Genomic DNA, 16,858 nt, shown 5'->3' with positions numbered 1-16,858 from the left:
AGCAGGCTATAGGACTTGACCTTTTCAGGAGGAGGTAACGCTGGAGTGTGCGTGGGGCATGGGAATTGTATCTGTGAGTCATGTGTTTGTGTGTGTGTGTGTGTGTGTGAGAGAGTGCAGGTTACCCATTGAGATAATGACTTGCCTTAGGTGGGTCACTGGGTCTCTAAATGGTCTCTCTATAATGACTCGATGCCCAAAACTACCTTGCCCTCAAGGGCAAGAGTACCCGGGTATTGAAGCAAAGTAGCATAATCAATGGTCCCATGTTGTTCCAGGATGCCTTGAAGGTTGTCACAAATTACTCCCATCACGTTAATCATCAAGAAGTCTCTTTATGGAGCTGTAAGGATTATTAAAGGCATGAATTCAATCTCCTCAGCCTCTCCGCTTCTCTAGCCATCAGCTTTGCCCTTGAAGTAGTTTGTATGCAACATTCATTACGCTTTTGGAAGGTGCTACAGTTTGAAGTCCTATACCATGTTATTAGTACTATGGTCAGGGTAGAATTAATTTTAAAAGTCATTAGTGAAGCAAAGTGAAATTAGACAGACACTTGGCTAAGATCCATTAAACCAAATGAAGACAGAACATAGCACCATGGCTACCCCAGGAAGCCCTTTGAAGTACTAATAAGCAGTGGGCTGAAGGCTCTTTTCACACATCTCTGAGCTTTTGTAAAAAAGAAAGAAGGATCAGGGACCCCCTTCTGGAGAAAAAAAACACATGCCATTTCGCTGTTAAAACGAGCCTGTAATCGTCCCCTTTAAGTAACCGCAAAAGTGCCTTGGTTTATAATGCGGACATTGCTAAGTTGGGTAGAAATGTTGTGGTACAGTATCTCTACAGCTATTTGCTTTTCCTGTTTGGTAGCAGACTTTTGTCCCTTTTAACAGGGAGCTGTATTTATGTCAATGATTTGCAGCTTGATTCAACGCGGATGTTATGTTCATGCTCGCACCGTGGCAACAAAGGTCTTTAACAACGTGTTTGAACTTGGACCTCTGCAAACCGGCTCTAATGGAGTGGACCTCTGCAAACCGGCTCTAATGGAGTGGACCTCTGCAAACCGGCTCTAATGGAGTGAACCTCTGCAAACCGGCTCTAATGGAGTGGATCTCTGCAAACCGGCTCTAATGGAGTGGACCTCTGCAAACCGGCTCTAATGGAGTGGACCTCTGCAAACCGGCTCTAATGGAGTGGACCTCTGCAAACCGGCTCTAATGGAGTGGACCTCTGCAAACCGGCTCTAATGGAGTGGACCTCTGCAAACCAGCTCTAATGGAGTGGACCTCTGCAAACCGGCTCTAATGGAGTGGACCTCTGCAAACCGGCTCTAATGGAGTGGACCTCTGCAAACCGGCTCTAATGGAGTGAACTAAAGCAAAGTTAATATAAAAAATCAGACCATGCTGAAACATTGATTGGCACTAGGCTAGACAACTTTTCATCTGATGCGTTGGATGCCAGCAAGCGCCAGGTGAACTGTGACAATCACTGCCAGGCACCACTCCAACTGTCACACATCACACTAGGATGCTCGCTCTGAAAGTGGGCGAGCAGCTGCTTTGGGATCCCAAAGTTCCACCACGTTTGTTCCAAGGGAGAACAGTGGCTTTATGTCTTACACTTTATTATATGAATAGTATCGCATATTTGAGGGGGTTTGAGTTGCTGTACAGCCCTGGGCTCTGTGCTGAGTGGATCCTTACTACATTTGATCTCAAAGGCCTAGTGGTACAGTAGACCGCAAACCCCTTTCACATCACCCCAGTGCCTTTCATCTTACTGGCTTATCTCTTGGTTAATTTTTCTCTACCAGGGAGTCCTGTATCTTCACTATGCACATTCTTGAAAGCAGCAGCATTTCCTGTTTCATGCTTGAAATTAGGCACTTTCACAGCAGAGACTGTTTAAGTCCATTCCCTTCATTTGCAGTTACTACTGATCCTTTGATTTGGATGCCATTTTAAAGCCAAAGCATTGGGAACTCGAGAGTAATTTTACACAGCCCGAGGGAAATGTTTAAGGACACAAGGACGGTTACTATTCTTCTTCAAACCCCTTCCCCACTGTGAATGAACTAGGACAGCGTCATGGGCATTTTGCTGCAAACCAACCTGCTCTTGGAGCATTTCGTATTATTCGGTTTGGTTACATAAGACTGTTGGGTTTATTTAAGGCAAAAATGAAAGGAAGGTGGTTGGTCGGGTGGATAGGTAGGCATATAGCGGGAATGTCTAGCTACTCAAAGGTTGCGAGTTTGAATATTATCACGTACAACTTTTGCGTTTTACTACTTTTTGGCTACTTTGCAACTACTTAGCATGTTAGCTAACCCTTCCCCTAACCCTAGTTTAATTATTTAACCTAACTCCTTAACTTAACCCTAACCCCTAGCCTAGCAATGTTAGTGAGCTAACTAACATTAGCCACCTAGCTAGAATTGTTTGTAATTCATAACGTATCATACAAAATGTGTGATGGACGAATGAATACATACTATAGCATATCATACTAAACAGAGAGTCTCAGATTTACACACAACATAATACGAAATTCTCAGAGACCAGGTTGTATCAACACCTGCTGCTCCTTTTACCGTTAAGATCCGGCAAAGATACTGGCTAGCTACGTGAATAACGCCTCTGTCGTTTTCACAACGGGGTTTTCCATTAGTGGATGACAGCAGTGCTGCTCTGCTTGTCCTTTTCCCACTGACGCAGATCCCCCCTGGTGTGTTTCACAGTCCAAATGGCATATCACTGCGTTGGTAACACCCTGCCAGTGCAGTGCTGGGATCCTGGGTCTGTTCGCTGTCGGTGCGTTTCTCAGTTCACTGGGGACCTGAAGGAAGCTGGCCAGGGGCCATCACTTCACACTGAGACCATGTGTCTCTGAGGTCTGTAAGCCTCCTGTCCTTCACATCCCCTGTCTCTTCATCCTGCTGCTACGTCAGCATGGATGGGAATAGAAACCACCAGGTCCTCCTAGTTCAGGGATCAGTGGAAAGTCACTGATAATCTAAGCGAGTTGTTTCCCTGATATTTTTCTCCTTTTTCGTAATCACTTAAGTGTTAAAATAATTGACCAATGATGAAGTTTACAAAGTCTCCAAGTGGTGGCAATTCCACAACTATATATCCATGCGTGTAACCCGAACGTAATGTAGGTCCGCCCCAATTCTATATAATTAGATAAATGTCCGCTGAAGTTCCCACACATACAACTATAAGCCCTCGTCCCATACGAAAGCACCTTTACCTCTTTTACACGAGTCCGTATATTTCAGTGCTCGGCAGCATCAAATAAAATGTCACCGAGTGTGAGTAAAAGGAGAGGTGAAGCATCAGGGTCCTTCCGTGGATGCTTTGCCTACGACTCAGACTCAGTAATACTGTTCACAGTGCGTGACGCTTGAACAAGTAGGCATGGCAACGTGTTTACCCTTTTCTTACCGTCGTGTTGCCTGTCTGGAAATAAGTCATTCAATCTAAACTTGTCCGCACACTAAACTAGGCCTGGGGTCTTCACTGGGTTTGAATAGGAGGTTTAGGACTATCCAAACGAAAGTGTTACCGAAGCTAATGTGCAGACACAAAACCTCTTAAATGTGGCATCCTTGGCCGAGCTACCCAAACAATCTGCATGCATTGAAGGCACTTAAACTGTACAGCAAAGGTTTCCATGATTAAAGAGGAGTTTATACACTCATGAGTGACAATGATGTGCATTGTCTTTTAACTGTACAATGCACTCGGGCAGTGAAGCTATTTAGATTAATCTCCGTAATCAGTCCTGAAGAGCAGATTAGAGAGGATATAAAATTATATATAAAAATAACTCTGTTTTTATGGGTGTGAAAAAAAAACAGCCCCTTTGTCTTTCGATTTTACGCCAAAAGACATTGAAGGCCTATAATCTATCAAAGCGAGGCATGTGAATGAGAAAGTACTCCTTTCAGGGACTTTTCTTCTGTCGTTACAGTACGTACAATGTATGACTCACACAGCTACCATTCTCCTGTGAGAGGTCTATACCCATGAAGTAGCTAGGGGTGCTTTAGAGACAAATATATATATATTTTTTGTGTATGAAACATTAAAAAGGACACCTTTGTCACAGCCTGATAAAATGAAAATATAAAACAGGCCCTGATTCCAGCGAGTTCAGCCCATGTGTGGAGAGGGAGTAATGAAGTATCAGGGTGTGTGTGTGTCCATCCCAGACATCTGTTCCCGCTAGCTGTTTCATTTCAGTTAAGGAAGTAAACAGTAGACCAGCGCCGGCCGGCCTGTCTGCTACTTTACGATTTTAGCCATTCCTCTCTATTTTCTACATACAGTACGACCAATCACAATATCTTCATGACACAGCGCTGGCTATATTAGCCGAGAGGGTAAGAGGTTAATAAACAGGAAGCTGATGTCGAAGATGTAACTATTCAAACCAGATTGAGCCTCTGTTGTCTCAGCTCAAATGAGACTTCCTGATTGGAGATATTGAAGCAGTGAGACAGTATCTTGCTGACATTAATCGGAGCAGATGAATCCGGGATAATCTGTTCTAAACAATCTCTTACACTATATGTTTAATCTCAGAGTCCAGATAATCTGTGTTGGTGTGGCCTTTGAGAAAACACAGACGGGCGGTTTTTGGCGACATGCTGTTTGTCACCTATTACTGCTTCCACCACCACACAATGCCTTAACTGATCAACACCTTCCCAAACAGATGTAATTTCAGCATCTAGTTTTGGTTTACATTTGGTTGAGTTGTCAACTAACGTGAATTTAATGTGAAATAAAAATTTAAAAATCACCATGTCATTGGATTGAGGTTAAAAGATTGCTGGGAAAAAAATACAAAATTCCCTTACGTTGATTCCCGTACGTTGGTTTTTGTGAACACGGGTTTGAGTCTGAGTGGATTTGTCGGTGTCAGTGTGTGTGTTTCCGTGTGTGTGTGTTCGTTTGTGCGTGCCTGTGTGTGTGTGTGAATGTATTTGAATAATACACCCCACTCCAGCAGGACACACTTCCCTAATATGCTTAACACAGACAGGACAGAACCGAACAGGGCTGCATCACACCTAGGTCGAATCAGCGCTGCACTATATTCACCACCTCATTCAATTTAGACATTGATGGGTCATGACAGACCATGCACTGTCTGCAGGGTTGAGGGCCGGGCTGGTGGTATACGTCAAGACATATTCCCCCCGGTGAGTGACAATTATCGAGCACAAGAATGTGGCTCCTGTCAACTGAGCCATGAAGTTACATGAATCTTGGCAGGATTATTATAGAGTGTTATGAACTATGGATTTATGGTATTTTCTTCTCGGTTTTGTACTATACTGTTTCATGTTGTATTGGATTTAGTATGAAACACTTAGCCGTAACTGAGACTAAGGGGTTGTGTGGGTGTGACACCAGAACATCGGATGTGTTGACATGGTGGAGGAACGTGACAGGCGGGTGTGGTGTTGTTATCTGTTTCTGTTATATGATGTGTTGACATGATGGAGGAACGTGACAGGCGGGTGTCGTGTTGTTATCTGTTTCTGTTATATGATGTGTTGACATGGTGAAGGAACGTGACAGGCGGGTGTGGTGTTGTTATCTGTTTCTGTTATATGATGTGTTGACATGATGGAGGAACGTGACAGGCGGGTGTCGTGTTATCTGTTTCTGTTATATGATGTGTTGACATGGTGAAGGAACGTGACAGGCGGGTGTCGTGTTGTTATCTGTTTCTGTTATATGATGTGTTGACATGGTGAAGGAACGTGACAGGCGGGTGTCGTGTTGTTATCTGTTTCTGTTATGTGATGTGTTGACATGGTGAAGGAACGTGACAGGCGGGTGTCGTGTTGTTATCTGTTATATGATGTGTTGACATGGTGAAGGAACGTGACAGGCGGGTGTCGTGTTGTTATCTGTTGCTGTTATATGATGTGTTGATATGATGGAGGAACGTGACAGGCGGGTGTCGTGGTGTTATCTGTTTCTGTTATGTGATGTGTTGACATGGTGAAGGAACGTGACAGGCGGGTGTGGTGTTGTTATCTGTTTCTGTTATGTGATGTGTTGACATGGTGAAGGAACGTGACAGGTGGGTGTCGTGTTGTTCTCTGTTGCTGTCATGTGATGTGTTGACATGGTGAAGGAACGTGACAGGCGGGTGTCGTGTTGTTATATGTTGCTGTTATATGATGTGTTGATATGATGGAGGAACGTGACAGGCGGGTGTCGTGGTGTTATCTGTTTCTGTTATATGATGTGTTGACATGATGGAGGAACGTGACAGGCGGGTGTCGTGTTGTTATCTGTTTCTGTTATATGATGTGTTGACATGATGGAGGAATGACAGAAGGAGGACAGTGCTACTCACCTCAGCCTCATAAAGAGGATGAAGGCCACCAGCAGGGCTGCCAGAGAGATACAATGTCCCATGTAGTTTATGATCACCGCTATGTGGTAGTGCAGCTTGCTCTTTTTCTGCAGAATGGAGACAAAAAAAAGCCAGATAATACCACACAAAAAAACTACAGTAATATGCAAACAATAGTATGGACACACAATTCTATACTTGGCAGTGTACGTCATTGTCAAAGTTAAAAGATAGCTAATAACTTCATGAGAGATATCTTGCACCTTCGTATTGCTATTGCCTACTGTTTAAAACAGTGCAAAACGCATCATCTATAAATTGTGTTATGGCAATTGCTTGGCATTTGACTATAAGGCGCCACAGAGGTTAGTGCGTACGGCCCGGTACATCATGGGGCCGAGCTCTTTGCCATCCAGGTCCTCTGTACAAGGCAGTGTCCGAGGAAGGACCTAAAAATGTTCTAAGACTCCAGCCACCCACGTCATAAGCTGTTCTCTCTGCTACCGCACGGGAAGTGGTACCGGAGTGCCAAGTCTGGGACCAAAAGGCTCCTGAATAGCTTTTTACCCCCAAGCCATAAGACTACTGAACAGTTAATCAAATGGCTATCCAGACTATTTGGATTGAGACCCTTTTTTTTGCACTGACTCTCTTGCACTGGCCCTCTGCACACTCACCGGACTCTATACACACACACACACGCACACACAGACACACACACACACGCTGCTGCTACTCTGTTTATTATCTATCCCGATTGCCTAGTCACTTTTACCCCTACCTACATGTGTATATATAACCTAAAATACCTAAACTACCTCGTACCTCTGCACGTACCCCTGACTCGGTACCTGCACTCCTTGTATATAGACTCGTTATTGTGTTAATATTTCCTTTTTGTTATTTAGGAAATGTTTCTCACTTTTAACATCTGCATTGATTGGGAAAGGGCTCGTATGTAAGCTTTTCACAGTAAAGTCTACACCTGTACTTGGCGCATGTGACAAATAAAATTACATTTGATGATGTGGTCCATACATATGTCAATAGTTCATGCATTACAGCCTTCACTGATGAGGTCATCATGTACAGTAGACTTTGCAACGGATCTATAAAAGTAACATAATTGAATTTCATCTATAAAAATGGTTTAATATGTCTGCATGTATTATGCACTGTTAGAACAGTCTGGTGTTGAATAGATAGACAGAGTCAAAGTGCAGAGGTTTGAGTCGACACTGGATTATATGAGTTCCCCTCATCTGTGGAAAAGACCCATATAACCCAAACCAGATGGCATTTCACAGGGGACAAGACGATCACTGTTGTGATGTCAAATATCACATGCTGGTAATTTAGTCATTTTCATTGACATCAAACAGGGAAATGATATGTCACTGGTACTTGAAATCACATCTTTTACTTTACAGCATTTAAATGGTCTACTTAGCACACCCCAATTTAACAGAAGACTTTTGTGTTCCTTCAATGGATGTGAAATCAAGGGTGAAACTGAATATACTTGAGTATTGTAATCCCGGCCTTCCACAGCACTTGCTGCTCTGTACGACGTGGGAGCAGCAAATTACAAGTCAATTAGAAATGACGGCGGGGAGCAGACCGCTGCCCTGCCTGCAGTGTGTTCTTGATAACTGACGAGTCTTTTGATTTTGAAGCTTTATTGTGGCACAAATTGTGGTTACCCATGTGAGTTTCAGATTCGACTACATTCCCGTACAGTTAACACCTCTGGGGCAACTGTCTCTCAACTGTCTTATGTCCTCCTTCTCTACAGTTCCTCCCTGTCTTCTTTCTGGACATGTTGTTCTGTACCTGTTCTCATGACTTCATCACAGAGCGCACCTTCTAGTTGTGTCTCTTTTAACATGTTCCTCTTCCCGTTATCTCCCTGTTTTTCTCCCCTCTAAGACCTCTACTAACAGACAAAGAAACAAAGATCAAACTCCAACCCCCCCCCCCCTCCAGAGACAAATGTGAATCTTCATCCATCCGGATCATCCTGATGGGATTATCTCCTCTGTAATCCCCCAATCTAATCTGTGACTTTGATAGATTACCACTGGCAGATTACAAACCTACGCCTTGATGAGTCAGATGGGGAAAACATGAAACAATCTGTAGCCACCTCAGGTCACACACCTTTTACCACAGTCTGTTATGGTACAGCCTTAGATTAAATAAACGTTTTCCGTCATCGATCGACACACAATACCCCATAGTGACAAAGTGAAAACAGGTTTAGAATTTTGGGCAAATGTATTAAAAACAGAAATACCTTATTTACATAAGTATTCAGACTCTTTGCTATGAGACTCGAAATTGAGCTCATGTGCATTCTGTTTCCATTGGTGATCCTTGAGATGTTTCTACAAAAGGATTGGATTCCACCTGTAGTAAATTCAACTGTTACGACATGATTTGGAGCGGCACACACCTGTCTATATACGGTTCCACAGTTGACAGTTGTAACGAGTGCGCTGAGAGCCGGGAAGCAAGTTCAGCGAGTGAGTGTTTTAATAAATAAAACAAACAATGAACACGAAATACAAACAACGCATCAACATGAAAACAGAGTCAATAACACCTCAGGAAAGAACCAAGGGGAGTGACAGATATAGAGAAGATAATCAAGGAGGCGATGGAGTCCAGGTGAGTGTCATGAGGCGTAGGTGCGCTTGACGATGGTAACAGGTGTGCGGCATAATCAGCAGCCTGATGACCTAGAGGCCGGAGAGGGAGTATACGTGACAGTACCCCCTCCCTGACGCGCGGCTCCAGCCGCAGGACACCGACAAAGGGGACGAACCCGGGGATCAGGAGCGGACCGGTCACCCCTGCTGATGTGCGAGAACCTGTCATGCCAGCTAAGGCACGGGAACCTGTCGAGTCAGCTGAGGCGCGGGAACCTGACAGATTGGTTGAGGCAGGGGGGCCTGGCGATCCGGCTGAGGCATGAGAACCTGGCGAGCTGGTGGAAGCAGGGGAGCCTGGCGATCCGGCTGAGGCATGAAAGCCTGACGAGCCGGCTGAGGCTGGGGAGCCTGGCGATCCGGCTGAGGCATGAAAGCCCGACGAGCCGGCTGAGGCTGGGGAGCCTGGCGATCCGGCTAAGGCATGAAAGCCAGACGAGCTGGCTGAGGCAGGGGAGCCTGACGATCTGGTTGAGGCATGAAAGCCTGAAGCAGTTCTCAGACCCGACGTCATTACCCTGACACAAAACATTTTTTTTTAAACACTCCCTGATGCTTCCTTTAGGTGAGGTGTTATTCTGTAACGAGTGCTCTGAGAGTCGGGAAGCAAGTTCAGGGAGTGAGTGTTTTAATAAATAAAACAAACAATGAACACGAAATACAAACAACGCACCGACATGAAAACAGAGTCAATAACATCTGAGGAAAGAACCAAGGGGAGTGAAAGATATAGGGAAGATAATCAAGGAGGTGATGGAGTCCAAGTGAGTGTCATGAGGCGCAGGTGCGCGAGACGATGGTGACAGGTGTGCGGTATAATCAGCAGCCTGATGACCTAGAGGCTGGAGAGGGAGTATACATGACAACAGTGCATGTCAGAGCATAATCATGCTATGGGGATGTTTTTCAGCAGCAGGGACCGGGAGACTAGTCAGGATCGAGGGAAAGATGAACGGAGCAAAGTACAGAGAGATCCTTGATGAAAACCTGCTCCAGAGTGCTCAGGACCTCAGACTAAGGCTAAGGTTCACCTTCCAATAGGACAACGACCCTAAGCACACAGCCAATACAATGCAGGAGTGGCTTCGGGACAAGTCTCTGAATGTCCTTGAGTGGCCCGGGCTTGTACCCAATCGAACATCTTTGGAGAGACCTAAAAATAGCTGTGCAGTGACGCTCCCCATCCAACCTGACAGAGCTTGAGAGGATCTGCAGAGAAGAATGGGAGAAATTCCCCTAAATACAGGTGGGCCAAGCTTGTATCGTCATATGCAAGAAGACTTGAGGCTGTAATGGCTACCAAATGCGCTTCAACAAATTACTGAGTAAAGGGCCTGAATACCCTGTTTTTGCTCTGTCATTATGGGTTACTGTGTGTAGATTGAGGGGGAAAAAACATTTAATCAATTTTAGAATAAGACTGTAATGTAACAAAATGTGGAAAAAGTAAAGGGGTTTGAAAACTTTTCGAACACGCTGTACACATACGCAAGCATGCACAAACATACACTAACACACTAATCCCACCAACTCATGCCCCCAAAATCTCGCAACTTTTGCGAGATCAAGGGCTCTCTCGCAAATGCGGGAGTCTGTTTTACCTCAGGCGAAAACACTGCCAAGACTCTCCTAGAGACTCTTAATCTATTCTCTCTTGTCTCCCATCTCTGCCTTTGTCTCTGTCTCTCTCGCTGTGCTGTGCTTTAACTGGGTGGAACTAGCTTCGTCATTCACAAACGAAACAACTTTTATAGTGCTATTCATTACATAAAACATCTCCAAGTGCTTTAAAGCAGTCACGCCCTGACCTTAGAGATCCTTTTTATATCTCTATTTGGTTTGGTCAGGGTGTGATTTGGGGTGGCTATTCTATGTTCTATAATTTGTATTTCTATGTTTTGGCCGGGTAGGGTTCTCAATCAGGGACACCTGTCTATCGTTGTCTCCGATTGAGAACCATACTTAGGTAGCCCTTGTATGTACGTTCGTCACTCTGCACCTTGGTCCAGTTCTTACAACAGGCGTGACAAAAGCAACACAAAAAAGACAATCCATTTGGGAAACAACCACGTCATTCATGAGATGGAAGGTCCAAGAGAAAGTTCATGGCTTGAGTAGTCATCGGACACAAGAGGTCAATGGTGGAAAGCAAGCAAAGGTGGTCTCAGGACGTGGTCACTCACGTGGTGATAGTACTCAGCACTGAGGTCATGTCTTTCTCTTTCCTGGCTGAGCAGTACCAGCATTCGAAGAAGCCTCCAAACGAACACATTGAAGGCAAGCCGTAACTCAACAGGACAACACTCATCCCACCATACCAACCCATAGTAAAAACAACTATCAGGTTCATAAGGATAATTTTCATAGGGTGTCACTCATGGTAACGCTGATCCTAACTCTCCTACTGGCTACAGTTTCTTAGAAATATTCATATTCTTGTTGGGTCTGAGGAAAACAGATGTCAGTGAGGGATCCAAAGTGCTTCTGTGGATGTCCTCCCTGGCCTCTATCTCTTTAATTAGGCAATAGGGACAGACCGGATAGTCCTAGCATACGATGGAGCACACAGGCTTGTATCCATTTATCCACCCATCTACACACTTTAGCAGGACATGCATGTGTATTGTGTATGTGCCAGTGTGTAAGAATAGGTTGTTTGTGTATTTGTCCAATAGTTAATGTTTATTGAAACATCGGAGGCTTGAGCCTTGTGTTGTGTGTCTGACCTCCCTGAAACCTGATAGATAAGAACAAGGCACATATGTTTTGTCAAGTAAAGCTGGTCCGCGGAGGGGGACGGTAGGGGGAGGCTTCACACACACACACACACATACACACACACACATTACATGCTTTTTGATGGCGGTGCCCAGCCGCCTCCCACTCTTAGAGGCCAGCCTTCCCGCCGGCCAAATCTGTCACCAATTTCCTCCTGCCCTCTTAAAGGAGGCCAGTGAAAGCTCTCTGAGCCAATAAAACAGGACAGGGAGAATGGAGGAGCAGTATGCCATGCAGAGCCAAACAGAGGGAGCAGACTGCCTCGCCAGCCCAGTGAACAGTAGAGATGGCTGGGCCCTCGTCTCATTTCTCCGGACTCCCCTGACTCTCCTTCTGCTTAACCCTATAACGGTGCAGCGCTGGTTTAGATCAACTACTATATTACTTTGATATTCATAAGAATGACTACGTCTGTTGTACAATGACTCCTGATGATGACTATGATCTGTGATTATAGAAAACATTTGTGCCACTGGTACACAAGAGAGTATCGCAGAGAGTATCTCTAGAGCTGAGATTTGACTGATAGACTTGAAATCTGCAAGTGGAGATTCCAGCACCTGGAAACTGTACATGGACATACAGTAATGATTAGTAAAAGTGGGTTTGAGAAAAAAAACTAAAACACTATCCATGCAGTTTCCATGCAGTTTCCCTCTAGTTCTAGTGGGGCAGGCTAACAATCCGCAGTACAGTATGTGCAAAACATTAACCTCTCCCCACCTTTAATGTTTTAGTTCTAAGATACAGAGGTAGCAGTTACACTCACAGTTTAATTCGCTCTGTGCCCAACTGTCTTCCCCACTACCCTTTGTGAAAAATGTTATATTCACCCTAGCAGCTGTTTCATGCAGGGCTATTTTGATCTCGCAGGTGGGGGAGTCTGTTATAGCTCAGGCTACAACACTGCTTAATCTACAGCACACTCTCCTGTCTGCTATCTGTGCCTGTGTCTCTCTCTCTCTCTGTGCTGTGCTCTAACTGGGGGGAGCTAGCTTTGTCATTCACAAATGAACCAACGAGTACCTTGTGTTCTGTACAAAACAATAACTCTGGCATGTAGGGCAGACATAGGGATGTATTTTTTTACTCGGAAACGAATCCCTCATTGCTCATTCGTCTGCCTCAGCATAACGAGACATGGTGATAGTACTCTGTCCTGAGGCATCGCTTTCTCTTTCCTGGCAAAGCAGCATCCCCCTAACAGACAACGCAGGCAAGATGTAATTCAACAAGATAACTTGCCTGAGCCAGTTGTTGTCCCCATGAGGAAATAGGAGGGGGGGGGCGACTACGGATCTGTCTCCGTACATTCGTCGCAGACGATATCGCAGACACCACTGGTGAATGATGCGTTTACAAAATTACACTGATTGGCCCAAGCTACATGCATGAAATGTTGTACATATATGCACCCCCTGATGAGAAACATGCTTCCCATAAGGACCTATAAGCTTTGCCCATTAGATTTTCTGCAAATCATTGACACCCCTGTTTTCAATACCTTTCAAAACCTTACCTTGAGAGAATAACAGCATAGAACCTTTTTCTAAAATGTTTTATGAGTTGGAGAACACATTGGGAGGGATCTCAGACCATTCGTCCATAAAGAATATTTCCAGATCCTTGATATCCTTCGTCTGCGCTTATGGACTGCCCTCTTCAATTCAAACCACAGGTTTTCAATGTGGTTCAAGTCCAGAGACTGAGATGGCCATTAAAAAATGTTGATTTTGTGGCCAATTAACAATTTCTTTGTGGATTTTGTGTGCTTGGGGTTATTGTCTTGCTGGAAGATCCCCTTTCGGCCAAGTTTCAGCCTCCTGGCAGAGGCAACAAGATTTAAGGATAAAATATCCTGGTACTGGGTAAAGTTTATGATGCCGTTGACATTAACAAGGGCCCCAGGACCAGTGGAAGCAAAATAGCCCCATAACATCAAAGATCCACCACCATATTTTACAGTAGGTATGGCGTTATTTTCTGCTTATGCATTCTCATTTGGACGCCAAACCCACCACAGGTGTGCATGGCCAAAGAGCTCTATTTTCATTTCATCCAACAAATGCAGACGTCTTGAGTTTGCTAAACGGTATTGGCACTTGAATGGGAACTGGTGCTTTAGCCAGATTATATTGTCACGCCCTGATCTGTTTCACCTGTCCTTGTGCTTGTCTCCACCCCCCTCCAGGTGTCCCCCATCTTCCCCATTATCCCCTGGGTACTTATACCTGTGTTCTCTGTTTGTCTGTTTCCAGTTCGTCTTGTTTGTCAAGTCAACCAGCGTTTTTGCCTTAGCGCCTGCTTTTCCCCAGTCTCTCTTTTTCTCGCCCTCTTGGTTTTGACCCTTGCCTGTCCTGACTGAGCCCGCCTGCCTGACCACTCTGCCTGCACCTGACCCTGAGCCTGCCTGCCGTCCTGTACCTTTGCCTCTACTCTGGATAACCGACCTCTGCCTGACCTGAGCCTGTCTGCCATGTTGTGCCTTTGCCTCTACTCTGGATTACTGACCTCTGCCTGTCTTGATCTGTCGTTTGCCTGCCCCTGTTGCTGTAATAAACATTGTTACTTCAACACTGTCTGCATTTGGGTCTTACCTGAAACATGATAGACATGAACTTAGAGCTCTTTGGCCACGCACACCAGTATTGGGTATGGCATCAAAATGAGAATCCATGACCAGAAAAGATCCCATACCTACTTTAACGTCTTTATCAAGGGTATCAATAATTTCGGACCCCACTCTATATGCATCTCCTCATGAGAAACAAGTATCCCATAATGGCTTCATTGTTGTAAGTTGTAATAATTGTCACTATGTACTCTCCCGGTGTTTGTTTGCAATCATCTATTGGTCGTTTCTATTGGTCGTTTAAACTGGGGTAGTCAAGTCTGTAAGACATGGCTTCATTATCCTTGCTACATATGCCACTGGACTGGAATGAAAAACATTTCACAGTAATTCCCTCTTTCTATTACAAACACATGCAGTGAATAAACAGATACAGTACATAAATCATTCAAGTCCATGATCATGGTAATCTCATGAAAAGCATAGGCTATAGGACCTCTGCTTCTGCCAAGTTCTTTTAAAACAAAAGAAACCTTAACATGACTCGTAACCCATGACCTCTCTTCTAGAGGGAGCCTAGCCCAGGGAAAGGAAACTTAAAAGGGGTGAACTAGCTACGTATTCCAGGGTCAAAGCTCATATCTGTTCCTCACTGATTTAGTCTGCAAAGTCATAGGAGCGGAGCATTCACTCGGCTGCCTACTAAAGAGGAAATAACCCCAAATCATCCAGCCTGGGCAGGAGGAGACTTACCACAGAACGTAAACCAACAGCTAGACATGATTTTAATGAAATAAGCACTCTAGCGACAACTGCAATTCCTCCTTAAACAACCATTACCAACTGAGCAAACCCAAAATAGACTCAGGGGTTGCTGGGATTTCAAGGAATGCAGCTTTGTGATTGGAATGAGAAGATTATAGTTTATCGTCAGCTATAAGCTTTGCGGACAGGAAGATGCCCTAGAAAGCAGTTACTCAGCCCCCTCCTGCTGTGCTGGTATACGGAACAAATTGTGAGATCAAATTGAACGTTTTGTAACCACACAGAAGTGGTTGACTCATCTTGTCAGTAGCCCACTATGCTGTAAGAGGATTAAAATGTTCTACAGGTGGAAAGGGCAAATTATAATTTACAACACGAGCCAGCTCAATGCACAGACCTTCCTGGTAAAAAATATGAACTTGCTTTTGTACTCTCCTGCTCTAAGATGAGGCCAGATTTTTCTTTGCTCCACTGCATTCTGTCTTTCCATAAAGGTGATATTGAATGCTGATGCTAGCAACACTGGCAGCAGATGGCTTGTATTCCTTCTCAACAAAACCTAGTCATATAAGTTTGGTCTACCACTATTTATGCAACCGGTGATAAAACCCAAGACTTAAGTGTTCAAATTCAACAGTCACTGCATACCTCAAAAAATGTGTGAAATACTGGCATAAACAGCTCCAACAAAATAACCACTGTAGTCAGATATAGTGAATGCCAAGAAAGAGTAATATAGCTAACCTTTTCCCTACTTGATGTTAAAAAGATTTGTAAGCAAAAGCTATGCCCTAAAGGATTGCACACTTTCTGAATATCAGTAAAGGTCACTGGAACTACTTTTAATTAAGTACATCGGACCTTTGTGTCTGCAAGGTGACACTGTTTAAATAGCACTGCTTTGCCACCGTCGTCAGTCTTTGAATAACCATGCCATTGAGTCCCATACTGTTATTAATTTCCCCTATACCACAAGGTTTGATTTTGTAAACGCGCAGCACCAACCTTCCCGATGCTTGGATCTGGATGAGCCAAACCACAAAGCAGTGGGCGTCCGAGGCAACAGCGTGCTCCCCTGTGTGAGTGGACTTATTAATTTGCATGTGTATGTCCCTGAGGAAACAGATGGCGGGGAGAGGAGAGCAGGCAGTGTGCAGCCGTCTGCCCAGTAGCAAGGGGGTCCTCACCAGCTTTAGAGGACTCACGTGTTCGCCCGTTCACAATGCTGCTAGCTATCAGCTGCCTGCTTGCCAATGGCCATCTCAATCAATCTGTGCCATTGGTTTTGGGAAGGGAGCTAATTTGTTTTTACATGATTCATAGTCCTGTAAGTGATTCATATACTGCAGCTTTCCGACTCATTCAAATGAAGGTTGGTGTTTTTTTCAGGGAACGGAAAGGAGGGCAAAAAGGTCACTGGTCAAATTTGTGGTTAAAAAGTATTTCAGAGAAAAATGACAATGTACAGTAAGAGTTATAATAAGGTCATCTAATTGACCAGTTTACAATCAACGGTATGGGCATTGGAATAGCTTAATGTTAGAAAATTCACAGAAAATGTGTTTTCAGCTCACGCTGTACAGTATGTGTAACAAGTGATTGGAGCTACTGTACAGTATATGCTTGGGAGACTATG

At 44.5% G+C, this 16,858-nt stretch overlaps 1 protein-coding gene across 1 annotated transcript in view; it reads right to left on the bottom strand.

The window, feature by feature from the left end:
* LOC139423892 (corticotropin-releasing factor receptor 1-like) overlaps window positions 1-16,858 on the bottom strand; it is a 155,588-nt gene that overhangs the window by 34,505 nt on the left and 104,225 nt on the right. Inside the window, exon 6 of the mRNA XM_071175533.1 lies at window positions 6,397-6,503. Coding sequence (XP_071031634.1) covers window positions 6,397-6,503 — 107 coding nt within the window. The remainder of the gene's footprint in view (window positions 1-6,396; window positions 6,504-16,858) is intronic.

Source organism: Oncorhynchus clarkii, chromosome 13 (assembly GCF_045791955.1).
Source record: "Oncorhynchus clarkii lewisi isolate Uvic-CL-2024 chromosome 13, UVic_Ocla_1.0, whole genome shotgun sequence".
In the NCBI taxonomy this organism is placed as follows: Eukaryota; Metazoa; Chordata; class Actinopteri; order Salmoniformes; family Salmonidae; genus Oncorhynchus; species Oncorhynchus clarkii.
This window is presented reverse-complemented; position numbering and strand designations above follow the sequence as displayed.